Source organism: Gopherus evgoodei, chromosome 3, assembly GCF_007399415.2.
Source record: "Gopherus evgoodei ecotype Sinaloan lineage chromosome 3, rGopEvg1_v1.p, whole genome shotgun sequence".
Taxonomy (NCBI): Eukaryota; Metazoa; Chordata; order Testudines; family Testudinidae; genus Gopherus; species Gopherus evgoodei.
In genome coordinates this window covers 72448195-72465245 of record NC_044324.1, presented here as the reverse complement: position 1 = coordinate 72465245, position 17051 = coordinate 72448195, and the positions used below count along the sequence as shown (strand labels likewise).

Sequence of the window (17051 nt, the reverse complement as noted above, 5' to 3'; positions counted from 1 at the left end):
AGTAGCTCCTCTCCTACTGCACATTTTTAATTAATTTGGAAGAGAGAGGAGAGGAATCAGTACTTTAGGATCTTCTTATTGGAGACCATTATAGTGATGAAAAATGACAATTAATGACAGTGGTTATATAATAATGAAAATACCAAGTTCTTATATAGCACTTTTCATCAGTAGATCTCAAAAAGCATCACCCTCTTTAATGCATTTATCCTCAACACCCCTATGAAGTAGGGAAGTGCTATTATCACAATTTTTACAGATAGAGAACTGAGGCACAGAGAACTCAAGGTCACACAGGAAGTCTGTGGGGGAGGAGTGAATTGATCCCATGGTTCCCAAGTCCTGCTCTCACCATCTGGCCCCAATGTCAGAAACTATGCAACCACTGTCCATTTTGACACACAGATCGGTTTTTCTGCTTCAACATTATTTTTGTTTAAAATGTATCGTTACCAAATAAGGATCTTTTTGGACTTTTCCCAAAACAGAAAAAGCAAAGAGAGACCACATGAGTACAATATGTTTTATTGAATAAAATCCCACATAATATTTACACAGTGAAGTCATTTAAAGATGTATCCTAGTGAAGCATTGCAAAGTGAATAAAGTTCATACTACATCTGGAATTTATTTCTTTAATACATTTGAAACTATTTATTACAGCAATCACCTGTCCATCATTGATTTCATAATTAGGGGAAAATCTGAGCTTTTGAAGATTAGCCAAGATGACATTCTGGATGGATTTACTTCAGAAAAGATAATCTGCTATAGGACTTCCAGAAAACACACATCTGAATAAATACCAAGAGTTCTAAAGAAGGCTTCTGTATATTCTTTTTCTTCCTCTCATCTCTGCAAAAGTAGAAGATAAAGTAAATTATACACATTTAGGGTGAAAGTAATATCCATAGCTTAAATAGGTACCTCCCCAAACCACAATCTCCTTCTTTCATTTCATGTATAATGTTACTTGCAGGAAATAAAAGATGATTTCCCTTTACTCATATCATATATAAATTTTGATTAAACTCGCTTGCACCTTAATGGTGGCAGGAGACTTTCTAAACACAACTAACCCCATATCTTTTGCTCCAATTTATTCCAGTCATGCAGTCCAACAGGAAATGTTGTTCTGGAACATTTAACTTCAAGGCTATTTTTGTTATTTCCTAACACTGTACAAAATAGATACAATGTTATAAGTACCTAACCGGCCAGTTAACAATAGAATATATTTATTACATATAGAAAACTACATTAAAAGAATATTAAGGCTGCAAAGGGTGAAAGTTAGGAAATGACAGAATTAAGGTTGCCCATGCAACAGTAATTTGGACCATTTCTGCATATGCATTATTATACAGTCTTGGCTGGGTAGTCTATGGCAGGTTAAGTTCTCCTAGGTCCCACTCCAGTGCCTTAAGCAAAAGAGAATGTCCTTCCTCTTTATTTAACTCTCTTCCTTAGTCACACTATTCTGATGAGGCGTAATGAAAGAATTTTATTGTAATATTTTGTATGTAATTCTCTAGGTTTTTTAAAAAAAGTAAACTGAAGTTCCATCTGGAACCACGTTAAGCCCCCTCCCTCTCCCGGATGGATCATCCGCAAGGTCTGAACTCAACACATTTCGAACAACAGCACAGATCTCTATCAGCTCAGATAAAGAAATAATTGGTAGGATTAGCTGGCTGTTATCTGCTATGTGGACCAGACATTAGTTGGGGATGCCAAACATACTTAGCCAGTAGTGTATTGGGATGTTGGGAATCAGGACTTCTGGATTCTATTCCAGGCTCTGGAGGAGCATGTTCTAGTGGTTATAGACAGCACAGCCAAGCACATGAATCTGGTACTTTCACTTTGAAAGGCAGTGTGGTTAAGTGGGTGAGACTTGTTCCTGCCATATTAGACATCTGGGTTTTATTCTCTAATGTGCCAGAAGTGACCTTTTGTAACCTCTCACATACTTTATCTGTAAAATGGTGAGGGGAAAAATGATAACTTTCCTTCCTCCTAAAATAGTGGTGTGAAGCCATGACCTGTAAATAAGTACTTCGAAATGCACAGAATACCAGTCTGTAGTAGCTCTCCTTCTGTCTCTTGGCTCAGCACACCTTCTCACACAAAGGAATCAGGAAGCCCTGCTGCTTCAGCACCCATGACTTGTTGACCCATGGCTCTAGCTATGCTATACATGTAGGAAGCTGAGTGGGACTGGGAGCAAGTAGGAGTTCTGAGGAGCTGGAATATACTCACTGTAACTAGCATGCAGGCAGTTATGGGGCCAGAGCAGATGTAGTGTCTAGAGATTTTAGCAGTATGTGCAAATAGCAATTTTCAGAGGTTTATAATTCACCATAATCTGGACAGATTTTCATAGGGACAGCAAAAGGCACCTTACTGGTCCCATGATTACTGCCAGTCTAAATTTTAGGTCTCTATGCCAAACCAATGAAGCAGAGAACTCTTCAGAGAAATCGTTGGGGAAAAATTCATCATGGGCAAAACTACCAATTTCCCCCATCCTCTTTCTCAGAAACAGCCTTTTTTTGTTGAAATGTAAAAAATCTGCTTGAGGTAGAGAAAGCCAAGAAATTCGAGACTGAATGGTTTAAGTTTGGCAAAATTATAAATGAAAATAGGGAATGGTAGATGGAAAGTGTTAGGTAACTTCTTAAATAGGTGTAACTACTAGTAGCACCTACACTATCACAATGTATACACAGACATACCAATGTGTAACAGGAGTAGATAAATTACATATCTCTCTCATAGAGATGAATCTCCATCTGTTAGGGAAAGAGCCTTAAAATGCAGATCTTGGCAATAGACAGAAAAATATAGTCCTGTAGAATACAAAGTTGTGCATGGCAAGAGGGAGGCCATTTGGAATGGTCTGATGATATCTCTGCCATTCAATGAAGTGGGTATTCATCCACGAAAGCTCATGCTCCAATACGTCTGTTAGTCTATAAGGTGCCACAGGATTCTATCACTTTTTACAGATCCAGACTAACACGGCTACCCCTCTGATACTCTGCCATCTGTGTATTATAACTGCCACTGATATTTTGTGTGTTACACAAGAGCACTTTCTAATATGTGCTGGCTTTTTTATGAATAGCCACAAATCACACCAGCTATACAGGAAATATATAGTCATGTTCATCTCATTCCTTCTTCCCATTTTGATTAAGTGTTGTTTGAAGCACAGCTGCACACCTGGAAGCTAACATTTAGAGCTATAGATTTTAACAGTGCCATGTCTAATGTGAACTCACTAGCAGCCAAGAAGCTGTTGAAAGGTCTGACTTAGTTATGTGGAAACTTTATGCCTCTTATCTTTCATTGATGAGTCATACAATGTTATATTATCAACTCAGTCTATGAACAGGAAAGACATGACAAACGTCAACATTGAGAGAAATGACTGTGTACATGTGATATATTGTCAACACATATGCATGCAGCCAGTCAGGGGGGAAAAAAAAATTAAAAAAAATACGTGGCACAATGCAGAGAGGCTACTTTTAGAAATGAACTATTTCAGTCTCCAGTTCAGAAATTTTGACTAGGCTTAGGCACAATGCTGCAAGTGAATCCAAATGCCTACGTGCAGCCCCACTGGGAGCAGGGTAAACCGGTGCTCAGCTAGCTGCAGGACAAGTGCCCTTGTTTTTCAACAAAACATTCAAAATTACCTTTTTAGTAATGCTTAGTTCTGTGAATGGAGAGGGATGGATTTATATGTTATTCCTTCTCTGAATACTGTGTGATAGATATGTATATTGAAAATATCAAAACAAATAACTACAAGTTAGAGAGACAAAGATATGTACCACAGAGCTGTAACTTGATTAGTTTTTGCCATCTGTTTAAAAGTAATGGATACAAGTCTCCAATAAAAGACTTGATCACAGGTAGGAAACATGAAAATTACTTGCTGCACATCAAGTTGTTCACAAGCATAACCAAAGCAAGTGGCTATTTGGGATCCTAAAATCTATGCCAGCTCTGCAGCTAACAGCCAGCCCTACACTCGACTCTGGCAGTATAATCAGAGGGAATAGAAACACGCACCTGTAGATCCCCTCTGTCTTTCCAGCACTAGGATGAGAAGGGGACAACTCATGGTCTGATATTCCACCTTTTTAGCAACATATGGCTCTGCTCTGGTTGGGGCCTCATGAACTGTAAGACAATCTCCAGTCTCTTTGAAGGTAGTTATTACAGGAGATTGCTGTGCTCCCTGCATATAAATGGATTTGCAACATACTGACCTCAAAATTCCGGATCAACAAACCACCTCACCAATGAGTATATACGCTGAGTATAAAAGCCAGCAAATGCTACAATTATGCTTTCATTTTCATAGCAATACAGATAAAAACACATTATCCTTCCATCTGAACTCCGTGGAGCAGATGGCTGAACACGGATCTTTTGTAATTACTGCCTCTGACAAGTAGATTAATTTCTAAAAATATTAACTAAACAAGGAAAAACTTGTTACAAGTGGAAATAAAGGCACAGCAATAACAATTCAGTGCAACCTGCACAGGAAACTGTAATATCCATTTATTTATTTTTAAGAAGCCAAAGCAAATATTTATTGTAAAAACTAAATACTGCAATACCCCTAAATAATTATAAACTGATGGGATATATGAGCTGTGGATAGGCCAAACTTGGGTGCACACCATAATACAGAATCCCAGCCACAATGATTTGAAAAAACTATGCAAAGAATTTTATGAGACTTCTCTCAAAATTTCCTAGACCTATGTCTCTTCACTACACTCACACTGAATAACCTGCAAAGAGGACATGACACTCCAAGATTTCCCATCACCGATTTCTAGCAGATTATTCTGTGAGGGACAAAACCTATTTTGACCCCCAACAGCATGACTAGAGGTTATGGACCCTGTAACCTGAAATCAGCCGGAAGTCACTGCTAGCCTGTGTCTCTACGTTGCCTCCTGCCCCCTCCCTAGTCTTGTGGCTTTCCCTCATCTCAGTGAGCCTAGTTCTACAGCAATGCTGACTAAATACTACCAGCTGCCCCAGTAGACCCCTTTGACAGTTTTTGCGTGGTGGGATCCACAGTACAAATTGGAAGGTGGTGAAAGGGGCATATCCAAAAGTTAATTCATATTAAGTCTACATTCACTTTATAGACGGTTGCATGCTGGTTTCCAGAGGACAAAAGTGGCACACATGTCGTGCGCATGTCTACCTCCTTCCCACAGCCTGCCTTCCTGCACAGACTCCCCTGATCCCCATCCTATGCACGGTCAGAGATGGGAATAGACTATGATGCTGCAGACCCCTCTTTTACATCCCCAGGAGGGCAGTCTTCTGGATTTGCTTCTCCTCTGTCATAGGAGATGTTTTTTTCCCTAAATAAGAACAGATCAGGGACAACCAACCATGCTCCATTGATAACCTCCCTAAAGTTTCAACCATGTGCAAAATAATAAAAGATGCATTCAGATAGTTACAGAGACACAGTTCTCTGGAGACAGTTTGATTTAATGTACGATGGTGTCAAATTAAGGGAACATCTGATTGGACAAATTTACTTCAGTACAGATAAAACATGAGGGACAATTTCATATCAACAGTGTCAAGTATCGGAGGTAGCCATATTAGTCTGTATTCACAAAAACAACAAGGAGTCCGGTCGCATCTTAAAGATGCCCAAATAAATCTGTTAGTCTTTAAGGTGCCATCGGACTCCTTGTTGTTTTTATATCAACAGTGGTTGGCATTAAAAAAATAAGCACTTACCCACAACTACCATAATGAAATCTCAGCTAACATAGGATGTCCTTACTTTTAAAATATACAGAAATGCTATGATATTTCACATGACATAGTATGGTGGTCATACTGACTGGGTACATGTCCTCAGGAAGGGAAGCAGAGAAACAGTTTCTTGACACCTTAAATGACAGCTTCTTGGAGTAGCTAGTCCTGGAATCCACAAAGGGAGAGGTAATATGGTAAATATGGTAAATGTGGAGTTACTAAGTAGATCCACAGTATTTCATGGAGACAGGGACTCTTTGGATTGAGCAAAACAGACTAGTGATCTGAAAGGGTAAACTTCTGATCACATGTAGGTGAGCCCTTAAAGCTTCCTACTCTGGGGACAAAATGAAGGTAAGAAAACAAATACCAGGACAAAAAAGACCTGAAAAGAAACATCTACAAAAATGAGAGACACTGGCTACTTAATGCACCTCACACATTCAACTAAGACTTCACAGCTTAACTGAACACTGCAGAATGGTAGTTCCTCTCTTAGTAGTTGTATCAAGCATTAAGGTCTGTCCTAATGCTGTCAGCTGCAGGTATATAATACTATGCCTTGGTGAAGCTGTATAACAGCTCAAGACTTAGAGGTAAGAACATTACATCATCCACAGGGTATATTCTGATGGGATATTTACATGAGACCACAGCCATATACTGGGAGTATGAACACAAGAATGGGTCCCCATTATAGGGCATAATCCTGCTGCCACTGACGTCAGTGCGACTTCAATGGGAGCAAGAGAAACTCCACAATATATAAAGTACCTTTGGATTATGCTATTTTCTAATTTCTTTTTATGTTAGAGAGATGAGGCTCATGAAGTATGGATCCCAGCAACTGCCTCCCATTGCATATCTAAATACAGTAGCTATAATGCTACTATTTTACAGTGTCACTGAAATCCATAGTAAATCAACTACTTGCTTAAAAAAGATTTACATCATAACATCAGCCAATAAAAACAGAAGATCTATTATAGTCATTTTCAGCTTCCTTTCAAAGATTTTGCTGGCCGATGAACAGTCTAACACTATGCATGTTTATGAAGGAAAAGAACAGATTTTTGCTATTACATTGAAAATAAATTTAAGACTAGGAATGTGTTTTAAACATCCTAATGATTTAGATACAAGTAATGAAATTTAATACCACTTGCTTCCTTGCAGGATTTTGCAAACAGCTGAAATCTCACTGGGTGAGCGGGCAAAGAAGCTGGAAAAATTATACAGAAAATGTAATATTTGGTTATTATTTGTAGAATAAACTTTAGATAACAGGGCTTATGATGGGAGGGCTAGCTCAGTGGTTTGAGCATAGGCCTGCTAAATGCAGGGGTGTGAGTTCAATCCTTCAGGGGGCCATTTGGGGAACTGGGGCAAAAAATCTGTCTGGGGATTAGTCCTGTTTTGAACAGGGGGTTGGACTAGATGACCTCCTGAGGTGCCTTCCATCCCTAATATTCTATGATTCTCAGTATTTTTGAATATAATATAAGACTGGAGGAAATTCATGTCTTCAAGGTCAATCCTGAAAACGGTTGAGTACTCTCAGCTCCCATTAAAGTCAACATGAGTTGAAGATGACCCACCTGTCATAGATTTGAACCCACAATGAGCCACAGGAGGTTTTAAAGTTCAAACAGAATGGGCTTTCATATGTGAAATACTTGAAGCAATATAGATTTTTTCTTTCAATCAACAATTGTTCTTAATCAATCACACTTCTCAGAATGCAAAGTATTTTATATTCTAATTCAGCAAGGTTCTCAAACATGTGCTCCACTATGAGCACTGACTACAGTGGGGCTACTTATGTGCTTAAAGTTAGGCAGGGGATTAAGTACCTTTCTGAACCATGAGCTTAAGCAGCAATAGCCAATTCCTGCTTTTAAAATGAACTAGTACTTTAACCTTTAAATCTTCCACTTACTCTGGTTAGAACAGTTGTAGACTTCATCAATAATTTTATCAATAATTAATCATTTTTCGAAGGGCATCATAGCATTTCCATTTGTCTGGGATGTAGAAAGGTTCAAAGATGTGAGGGAAAGGAGTGTCGTAGCCACATACTCTTGAAATAGGAGCCTCTAGATTCAAGAAGCACTCTTCCTGTTAACAGAAACAAGGAAGAAAGTTAGCAAGGCTTTTACTTTCAGAAGCCATCCTTCACAAATTAAGTTCTGGTGAGCTATGCCAGACTGACACCCCTGAAAATCCCAACATTCTATTTATATCACAGTATAGACACAGCCCAGACAACAGAAGTAAAGCTTCCCTTTCTTTATTTATATTAAAATAACAACTGGTATCAATGTTACATTCATTTTATAGATATGTTTTATGTTAAACTGCATGCAGACTATATTTAGCACATCTATTATACATTCAAAGAAAGACACTGCCAGGAAGCAACATATTTCAGGAACAAAGAAATAAGAGTGTATACTTCCCAAGCCACATTTAAACATGTAAGGAAACTCAAATAATCTAAAAGCCAGTATTATTTGTTATATAAGTGAATGTTATATACAACTTCTAGTGTATTAGGGACTTATCCCAAGAAGTGCTGAGCAACTGCATCTGGCACTGAAATCCATGGACTTGCATGTGATCAGCACATTCTGAGAGTCAACCACACAGTCTGTAAATAAAAATTATCTTTGTTCTGAGGGTATGTCCACACAGTAACTAGACACTCATGAATAACCTGTGCCAGCTGTCTCAGGCATGTGGGGCACAGGCTACAGGGCTATTTCATTGCGGTGTAGATTTCTGGGCTTGGTCTGTGTAGACTTCCAGGCTCTAGGATCCTGAAAGGTGGGAGGGTTGACTAGTTTCTGTGTAGACATACCCTGAGAGGCCCAGACTTGGCAAAGTCTGCTTATTCAGGCCACCAGGCATGCACAGTATTACAAACATACTCTACTAATCTGAAGGTGGATGTGGGGCTTGTGTGACACTTTAGCATCCTTAGCAGCCAACTCAAGAATGGCACTCAAGTCTTCCTGTTTTCCCAAACAGCTTGGCGAGTGCAGGGATTGTGGCAATCTGGGATAGGTTAATCCAGTTGTATGTTTTCCAGATAGTACTGATACAGATACCAATTATCATCTCACAAACTTTCTCTCATCCTCAGAAAGTCCTCTGCAGACTCACCCTCCTGGCTAGGCAGAGGAAGGAGCAAGAGCAGAACCACAGACCTGCTCATGTAACCCTGGATCCAATGGAGAGTAGGGTCAAGATAAGCGATAAGAGATCTTGACCCTTCCTCCTAACATTTACTAAGGTCTCCTGGCTGGACTTCTCCTTTCTGGGCCCAGCAAGTGTAGAGAAGTCTCTTTCCTTGTAGTCCTCTTCCACTGGACCCATATAATCAATTCCTGTCAAACACCCATGTTTCTCAATAGTGGTATGCTAGATATTTTCTCAGATTGCTGGATTGTTCTGAACACAAGGAACGCTGCAACCCAAGAGTGAGCTATCCGCCTAGGTTTGTATAAGGTTACTTCTCACCACGCATGATGGCATGGATAGGAGATACCCCTCTAACACAAGTGAATTGCAGAAATGTCATGTTTCTCTGTATTACTCACATGCAATTGTATGGTAGTATCTTTTTTCAAAGCAGTTGGAAATAGAAAATGCATGAGGAAAAGGATTTCCCTACCCCTTCTGAACTCCCACATTATTCCCCTCAGTGGTCAACTAGTTAGCTGTGTTGCCAGTCTAGTTGTTTTCCAAATAGATATAATTGTTTTAAAAAATTTCTAGTTGGAAAAAAATTGCATTTAGTTGTTGGTTGGATGTTTGCATTGAAATTGAAACATTAATACACACTTTAAAAGCATATATATGATAAAACACTTGTCCCTGAAAAAGCATAATAGGTTTTAAAAGTATGAACAAAGACTAACTTCCTTACACAACTGTGTTTGTTGCGACAATGTTGGGATATTCATTTTGGTGAGGTTGGCCAAACTCAACATTTCAAATTATGATTGATAAACAACAACAAACCATCATAAAATAAAATGCTGATGTTTATTGGTGTTTTATTATGTTTAAAATGTGGGGCCAAGAGTTAGCTTTGCCGATGAAAATGTACAAAACTTGCTTACAGCAACCAGGCAACCGCAATAAACGGAACTCCTCCTTTTTTATTGAAATTTCATGAAAGTTTATGTCCACACAGAAGGAAGTAATACAATTTTTCATTCTTGGAACAACCATATTAGTATGTTTTAGTGACTTTACTTCAGAATGCCAGATTTGTGTCTGGGAAATTTATATAAATATACATTTCCTAGTAGGCTAAGATTTTTAAAATGCATAATATTTGCAAAGGTCATTATCTTACAACATTGCTATCTTGAGGGGTCATTATGTCGGGGAGTTTCTGTACTAAACCTTTTAATTATTATGATATTTTCAACAGTCAATTTAAATATATATCTTTTTAAATAATATTTTTTGTTTTAGAATTCTAAAACTTATGTTTTTCAGTTTTTACTATGGTGCCATCTTCACCCTCATGGTCTCACTCCTTGGCCCTCATCTTCCTGTAAATTCGAATACCCCCTCTAAATTAATTCCTGGGGAAAACACCGGCAGTAGGTCATTCAATCCAACCCAGTGTCATAGCATTTCCTAGTGAAAAGGTCAACCTATGAACTGTCCATGTATGGATATATGTTTACCTGGCAAATATCAAATAAACACTATGCTTTTTCTGGGATCTGCTTTCAGGCTGGTTTTCTTGTTGACCCTTCTGTTGGTATAGAGCCTTGGGATGGCAGTACGGAAAGAGAAAATCACTATTTAAAGCTTGCAGAGGTTACAGTCTTAAATAGCAATACTGAGAGTGGTAAGTTAACTTCAGATTGGGACATAATCCTCCACTGAACCAGGAAATCACATTGCTTTCCATATTTAATATGCGTTTGTCTTAACTGTCAACTAGAAGCACAAACATATGACTATCAGTATCCCACTACGTAATTCATTTAAGTAACACCACTTCTTGCTACTTGGTATTATTTTCATTATAATGTGAGTTTAAGCATTTTAATGTTGGATTTTCTTTATAAAAAGTGAGATTAATGTTGTGAAAAGTGCTAGATGGAAAGTAACAGAGACCAAAATCCTTTATTTTAACCCACAGATCAGCTACATCAAGCTTCCAATTCTCCCTCACCCCTGACCAGTGGAAAATCTTTATGGTGGAGAGGATAGTGTACTCTCCATATGCAGTCAGTCCTTGGCCTCCGTACTGTGACTGCCGGTAACAATGCTTATTTTTGACATAGTAATGCCTGTTCAAAAAATGGTTTGTAGAGGGGCGGGGTGGAGATGCAGCACAGCAGCAAGAGCTCCCAGATGCACAGGGTGAGTAGGCCATCTGCACTCCCCAGCTATCTAGCTCTATATGCCATGACCCTACCTCCCCTTTTGGAATATCTAGCTGTCACAGGATCACGGTCTAGGGGAGTCCACGCTCTCATGGCAATGCAAGCCTGAAACTGTGGCCAGAGCCACCCCAGAAGTTTAGGGCTGAGTTTCATTGGAGCCTACTCCACACCTTGTGCATCTGTACAGAGGCCATTTAAGCTCTAGGCCTCAGTTTCAGCTGGCAGGGAGCCCAGAGCCCTTCAAATCCCCAGACCGTACCGGCTTACTTTCACTTCAGAGCGAGAGGTAGAGTTTAGGGGCTGTGGATCTCTGGGTGTGGAGTGGGATTAAGAGATTTGGGGGGAGGAGGAGATTGGGGTAGACACTGTGGAGAGGGAATATTTATGGGCTAGAGTCCGGTGGGTCAAGCGAGGCGGCCCTTACCAGATCTGAGCCTCAGCCATGAAGTAGAATTGCTGGGCAGGATTGGTGCTTTTCTGCACCATCCCCCAACTCCTTGCAGACAGGCTGGGTCCTTTGCACTAGGCAGTTACCTGGGACTGAGCCAGCGTGGCCCTGTCCCACACCATCTCAGGCATTACTAGAAGACAGGGGTGGAGCTATGCCTTCTGGGTGGGTCCTGCACAGGCTGCACAGCAGAAAAGAGCCTGGCAGTGACAACGCCATTCCTCAGCACCCTCAGAGCCAGCTACAAGTCCTTGGCATCCCGCCTCCCCAACAGCACCTCCAGCACCAGCTCTGAGTCACTGGCATCCCATCTCCCCCACAGCTCCACCAGTGCCATCTCGCCAGTATCCTCCCTCCCCAAGAGCACCCCCAGGGCCAGTTCCTCAGTTCTCCACCTCCCCCACAGGCAGTGTGCGGGAAACCCAAAGAGGCAGCACTGCCCCGGCTACAGGCAGCTGTAGTAGCCCGAACTCCTCCACTGCTGCTGTTCTCCATGGGGCAGAGGGAGAAGACCTGGCGGCTCAGCACTGCACGGCTTCTGAGGCTGCAGGAGCAGCAGCAGCAGCACTACCAGCCGGGGGACAAAATGTTACCCAAAGTGTTGGGAGCGAGTGGGGGACGCTGCTCTCTGCCCCCCCTCCATTTTGTCACCCTGACTGTATTTAGTATCATCTTACCCCATTTCTAGGGTCTGTCTTCCTTGGTAATTCAAATAGCAGGAGGAGAAACATAACCCTAGGCCGTCTTCCTAAACACAGATATCTCTCAGGGTGTTCCTGAAGAGCTCTCTCTGTCCTAGAGCCCAAGAACCTCCATTCTTGAGCCATTCCTCCTGCATTATATCCCTGCCACAATCAGTCAGCAGGAATCAGTCAGCATCACGCTGCAGAGTTCCAACAGCACTTAACAGGTTGATTCAACAGAAGAACTCTACCACCTTCTTGCAGTCATTAGGGATCCACTCTGAATTCAAACCAGCAACTTAGAAAGGTCCCATATTATTTTAATAATCTCCCTGAGCCAGTATTAATTCATTCTAATTGTAGTATTCAAACTGCCCTTACGCATGGAGGGAGTGACATCTCAGCCTTCTTTTTTGTTTGGTTCAGACTCTTAGTTTAATTCACCCAAGTATTACAATCTTTATAGTCCTTCTCAAGCATTCCACATTGTTTAGTGTCCCTATTTAAAACCTGAAGAAATGTAATTTGGAAAAGTTGCATAATAAATACTGAAAAATAGAACCAAGAGATAACATTAATAGAATGAGTTTGTGCTCCAGTAATGGTCTTTCCTTATGGACAGATAGTGGTAAAGCCAAGACATTTACTTATTAAGTGGTTGCAGACTTTCATTCTATTAATGTTATCACTATTATACCTAATTTAAAATAAAAATAAATGTCAAGACTTCCAAAACCACTACTTGAATTTTCTCTTTATAGGGAGAGAATCCCAAATGAATGTTAAAGTCAGACTTTATGCTGCAATTTAAAAATTGTGAGAATTTAATACTGCATTTTAAAAGCCTTTCATCTTGAGTACATACACTGCTTAGAAATTTTTAAAGCTCCAGAAGTGCTAGCTGGATGTGTGATGGAGGCTTGATCACGTGACACAATCCCCCCCCCAAAAAAAAATTAAAAATATGCAAAGTAATGGAACTACAATGTGTTTGAACTTGGGGCTGTTTGGGGCTTTTAAAAAAAATGTGCACCTGACTGTGAGGATTTTCTTCTGCATATTAACAAATAAGAAATTTTATTTTATCAATGAGCTATTTCAGAGGTGGAAAATGAGGTCTCAATGGCGCAATTAAATCCATGTAGGTGAAGTCCTGCAACTGCATAATCCCACTGAAGTCAATGTAGTTTTGTGCGGGAACATATCTATATGGATCTAATTGCAGGATCAGTACTGTATTCTGTACTTCACTTCTTGTTAATCATGGAATAAGTGATATTTTAGCAACCTGATTGGCTGATTACAAAATTGCATTAGGTATAATGAAAAATAATATATGAAGCTAAGGTAACAAATTGGTTATTTTCTTACATAAAACTTCTTTAAAAAAATGTTCATTATGATATTTACAATATATTATTTTAAATAATTCTGTGGGAAAGTCCTCTAATAACATAAGAACGGCCATACTGGGTCAGACCAATGGTCCAGCTAGTCTTCCGACAGTGGCCCAATGCCAGGCGTTTCAGAGGAAATGAAGAGAACAGCCAATCATAGAGTGATCCAGTATCCAGATATACTGGACAACAGTATATCTTAGACTCACGACTTTAAGGTCAGAAAGGACTATCACAATCATCTAGTCTGACCTCCCGCACATTGCAGGCCATAGAAACTGACCCACCCACTCCTGTAATAGGCCCATAATCTCTGGCTGAGTTACTAAATATTGATTTAAAGACTTCAAGTTACAGAGAATTCACCACTTACACAAGTCCAAACCAGCAAGTGACCAGTTCCTGATGCTGCAGAAGATGGCAAAAAACCCCAGGGTCTCTGCCTTCTGACCTGGGGGAAAATTCCTTCCCAACCCCCAAATATGGTGATCAATTAGACTCTAAGCATGTGGGTGAGACCCACCAGCAGACACCTGAGAAAGAATTCTCTATTGTAACTCAAAGCCCTCCCCGGCTAGTGTCCCATCTTTGGCCACTAGAGGCATTTGCTACTATCAGATATTTTTACAGGGACTTTAATTATTTATTCCACCATAGCTACCTTTACATTCTCTGGATGCTGAATTAGGATTTGATGCCAAAAACACTATAATGTTAATGTTTAGTAGCGTGAGTAGTCCCCTCTGAAGTCAGTAACAATGTCCATGATGTCAGCTACTACTGACAGAAGTTCAGTAGAACTGATAAAATCTAGGCTTTCAAATATTTACAAGAATAATAAGTTTTAGAATATTTTCACATAACTTGGAATGTGGCCATTTAGATACATTTAAGGGAAGTATTTCAAAAGTGACCCAGAGATTTAGGAGCAGAAATCCCTTTGAAAATCCATCTCAAAATTCATAAAGTGATCACTCTAACCAAGCACTTCAGAACAAAACTGTTCCCTATCTTTACAAATGGTAAATGCAAGGATTTGCTAAACTTTGCATGATTATATTATAAATGTGTTTTCTGTGTCAGATAATCTGCCTTTTTTATTTTTCTCCCCCCACTATTATATATTTTTAGCATGCTGTAGTGGAAAACTTTCACAAAGATTACTGCAGATTTGGGACCTGAATCAGCAATATGCATAAGCACATACCTAACTTTAAACCATGTGAGTAATCAAATTGAAGTCAATGGGACTACTCAAGTATTTAAAGTTAAGCGTGAGTTGAGTACCTTGTTGAATTGGAGCCACTGTTATTGGACAGAAATGTTGAATAATATATTAGAAGTGTCATGGTATAATTCCCCACTCTGAACCTTAGCGTCCAAAAGATGGGGTACCAGCATGAATTCCTCTAAGCTCAATTACCAGCTTAGTACTTGTAGCGCTGCCACCAACCAGGAATTCCAGTGCCTGGTACACTCTGGTCTCCCCAAAACCTTGCCCGGGGACCCCCAAGACCCAGACCCTCTGGATCTCAACACAAGGAAAGTAAACCCTTTCCCTCACCGTTGCCTCTCCCAGGCTTCCCCTTCCTGGGTTACCCTGGAAGATTACTGTGATTCAAACTCCTAGAATCTTAAAACAGAGAGGAAAATTCACCTTCCCCCCTCCTTCTCTCTCCCCCTCCCAAGCTCTCCCTGAGAGAGAAAGTAATCCTAACACAGAGAGAAAATTAACCTCTCTCTCCCCTTCCCTCCTTTCTCCCAACCAAGTCCCTGGTGGATCCAGACCCAGTCCCCTGGGGTCTCACCACAATAGAAAAACAATCAGGTTCTTAAACAAGAGAAGCTTTTAATTAAAGAAAGAAAAATAGTAAAAATTATCTTTGTAAATTTAAGATGGAATATGTTACAGGGTCTTTCAGCTATAGACACTGGGAATACCCTCCCAGCCTAAGTATACAAGTACAAAGTAAAATCCTTTCAGGAAAATACAAATTTGAACTTCTTCTAGCCAAATACACATTTGCAAATAAAGAAAACAAACATAAGCCTAACTCGCCTTATCTACCTAGTACTTACTATTCTGGACATATAAGAGACTGTATCAGAGAGATTGGAGAAAAACCTGGTTGCACGTCTGGTCACTTTCAGAACCCAGAGAGAACAACCACCAAAACTAACAGCACACACACAAACTACCCTCCCTGAAGATTTGAAAGTATCCTGTCCCCTGATTGGTCCTCTGGTCAGGTGACAGCCAGGCTCACTAAACTTGTTAACCCTTTACAGTCAAAAGAGATATGAAGTACTCCTGTTCTATTAATCCTTAACTATCTGTTTATGACAAGAAGTTACAGATATTTGCAAAGACATATGATTTGAGCAACATGATAAAACTATTAAACTAATACATGCTTTGAAATACATGTTGAATATGAATATTCCCCAACCCTTTCCAACCTGAGATTAAAATCACTGCAGTTCCTTCCAACAACTTCACAAATTGGACTAAGTGCTTATATGCATCTGGCTATTAACTGAAGACTATTTAGAAACGTTCCCATAGTGCCTCACCTGACAGGCAATTTGCAGCATCCAGTGTTACTGATATACAGAGTTACACATGCAAATGCTTGGCTGAAAATTGATACTGGGTTGCTTTCCAGACTTCTGGGAAATGGTGGACTGGTTCTGTGAGTAGCAAATTATGCATTACTTAGTTAAAGAAAGAGCAGGAAAGAAAGAGAAGACACACAAAGGGAGATGATTTTGCTCCTTTAAGTGTCCCACTTCTGTGTCTTCTATTCTTTTACTTTCCTCACCTTCATCCATGTGTTTATGATCCATTTATCATCCTCTCTTGCTACATATAAACAATAGCAGACAATACAGAAATATTTTCATTTTTTTACAGTTACCTCAGCATCTGAAGTCTTTTAAAACTCTATGTTATTGATGTAATATTCTGTGTCCCAGTAGGCACATTCTTGCTCTCCAGTTATTATTTTACAGCACTCAGCAGTGTGCAAGGCACTTTATACAAAAAGTAAAAACCAAGGTCCTTACCCCATAATGATTATACTATAAATTTTAGGCGTGATACAAGTGCGAAGAATAAATACACAGAAGTGGAGATGAAGGTCCGCAGCACAAAGGTTACAATAAGATAATATCAATTACTCAGTTACTGGATGGGTATATCTTGACGGCGCTGTAACAATTCTTTTTTAAATGTAGGAACTCACTTCTTGTTAGTGACAAAGCAAAAATTATTTTTAAGGAGGGA

At 39.8% G+C, this 17051-nt stretch overlaps 1 protein-coding gene across 2 annotated transcripts in view; it reads right to left on the bottom strand.

The window, feature by feature from the left end:
* Positions 1 to 509: 509 nt before the first annotated feature.
* Positions 510 to 17051, bottom strand: part of BCKDHB (branched chain keto acid dehydrogenase E1 subunit beta) — a 264232-nt gene continuing 247690 nt past the window's right edge. For both annotated transcript variants that reach the window (XM_030555804.1, XM_030555805.1), the window contains 2 exons: positions 7760 to 7938; positions 510 to 855 (listed from right to left, as the gene is read on the bottom strand). In XM_030555804.1, the coding sequence (XP_030411664.1) occupies positions 7798 to 7938 (141 nt within the window). In that variant the 3' untranslated portion in view covers positions 510 to 855; positions 7760 to 7797. The remainder of the gene's footprint in view (positions 856 to 7759; positions 7939 to 17051) is intronic.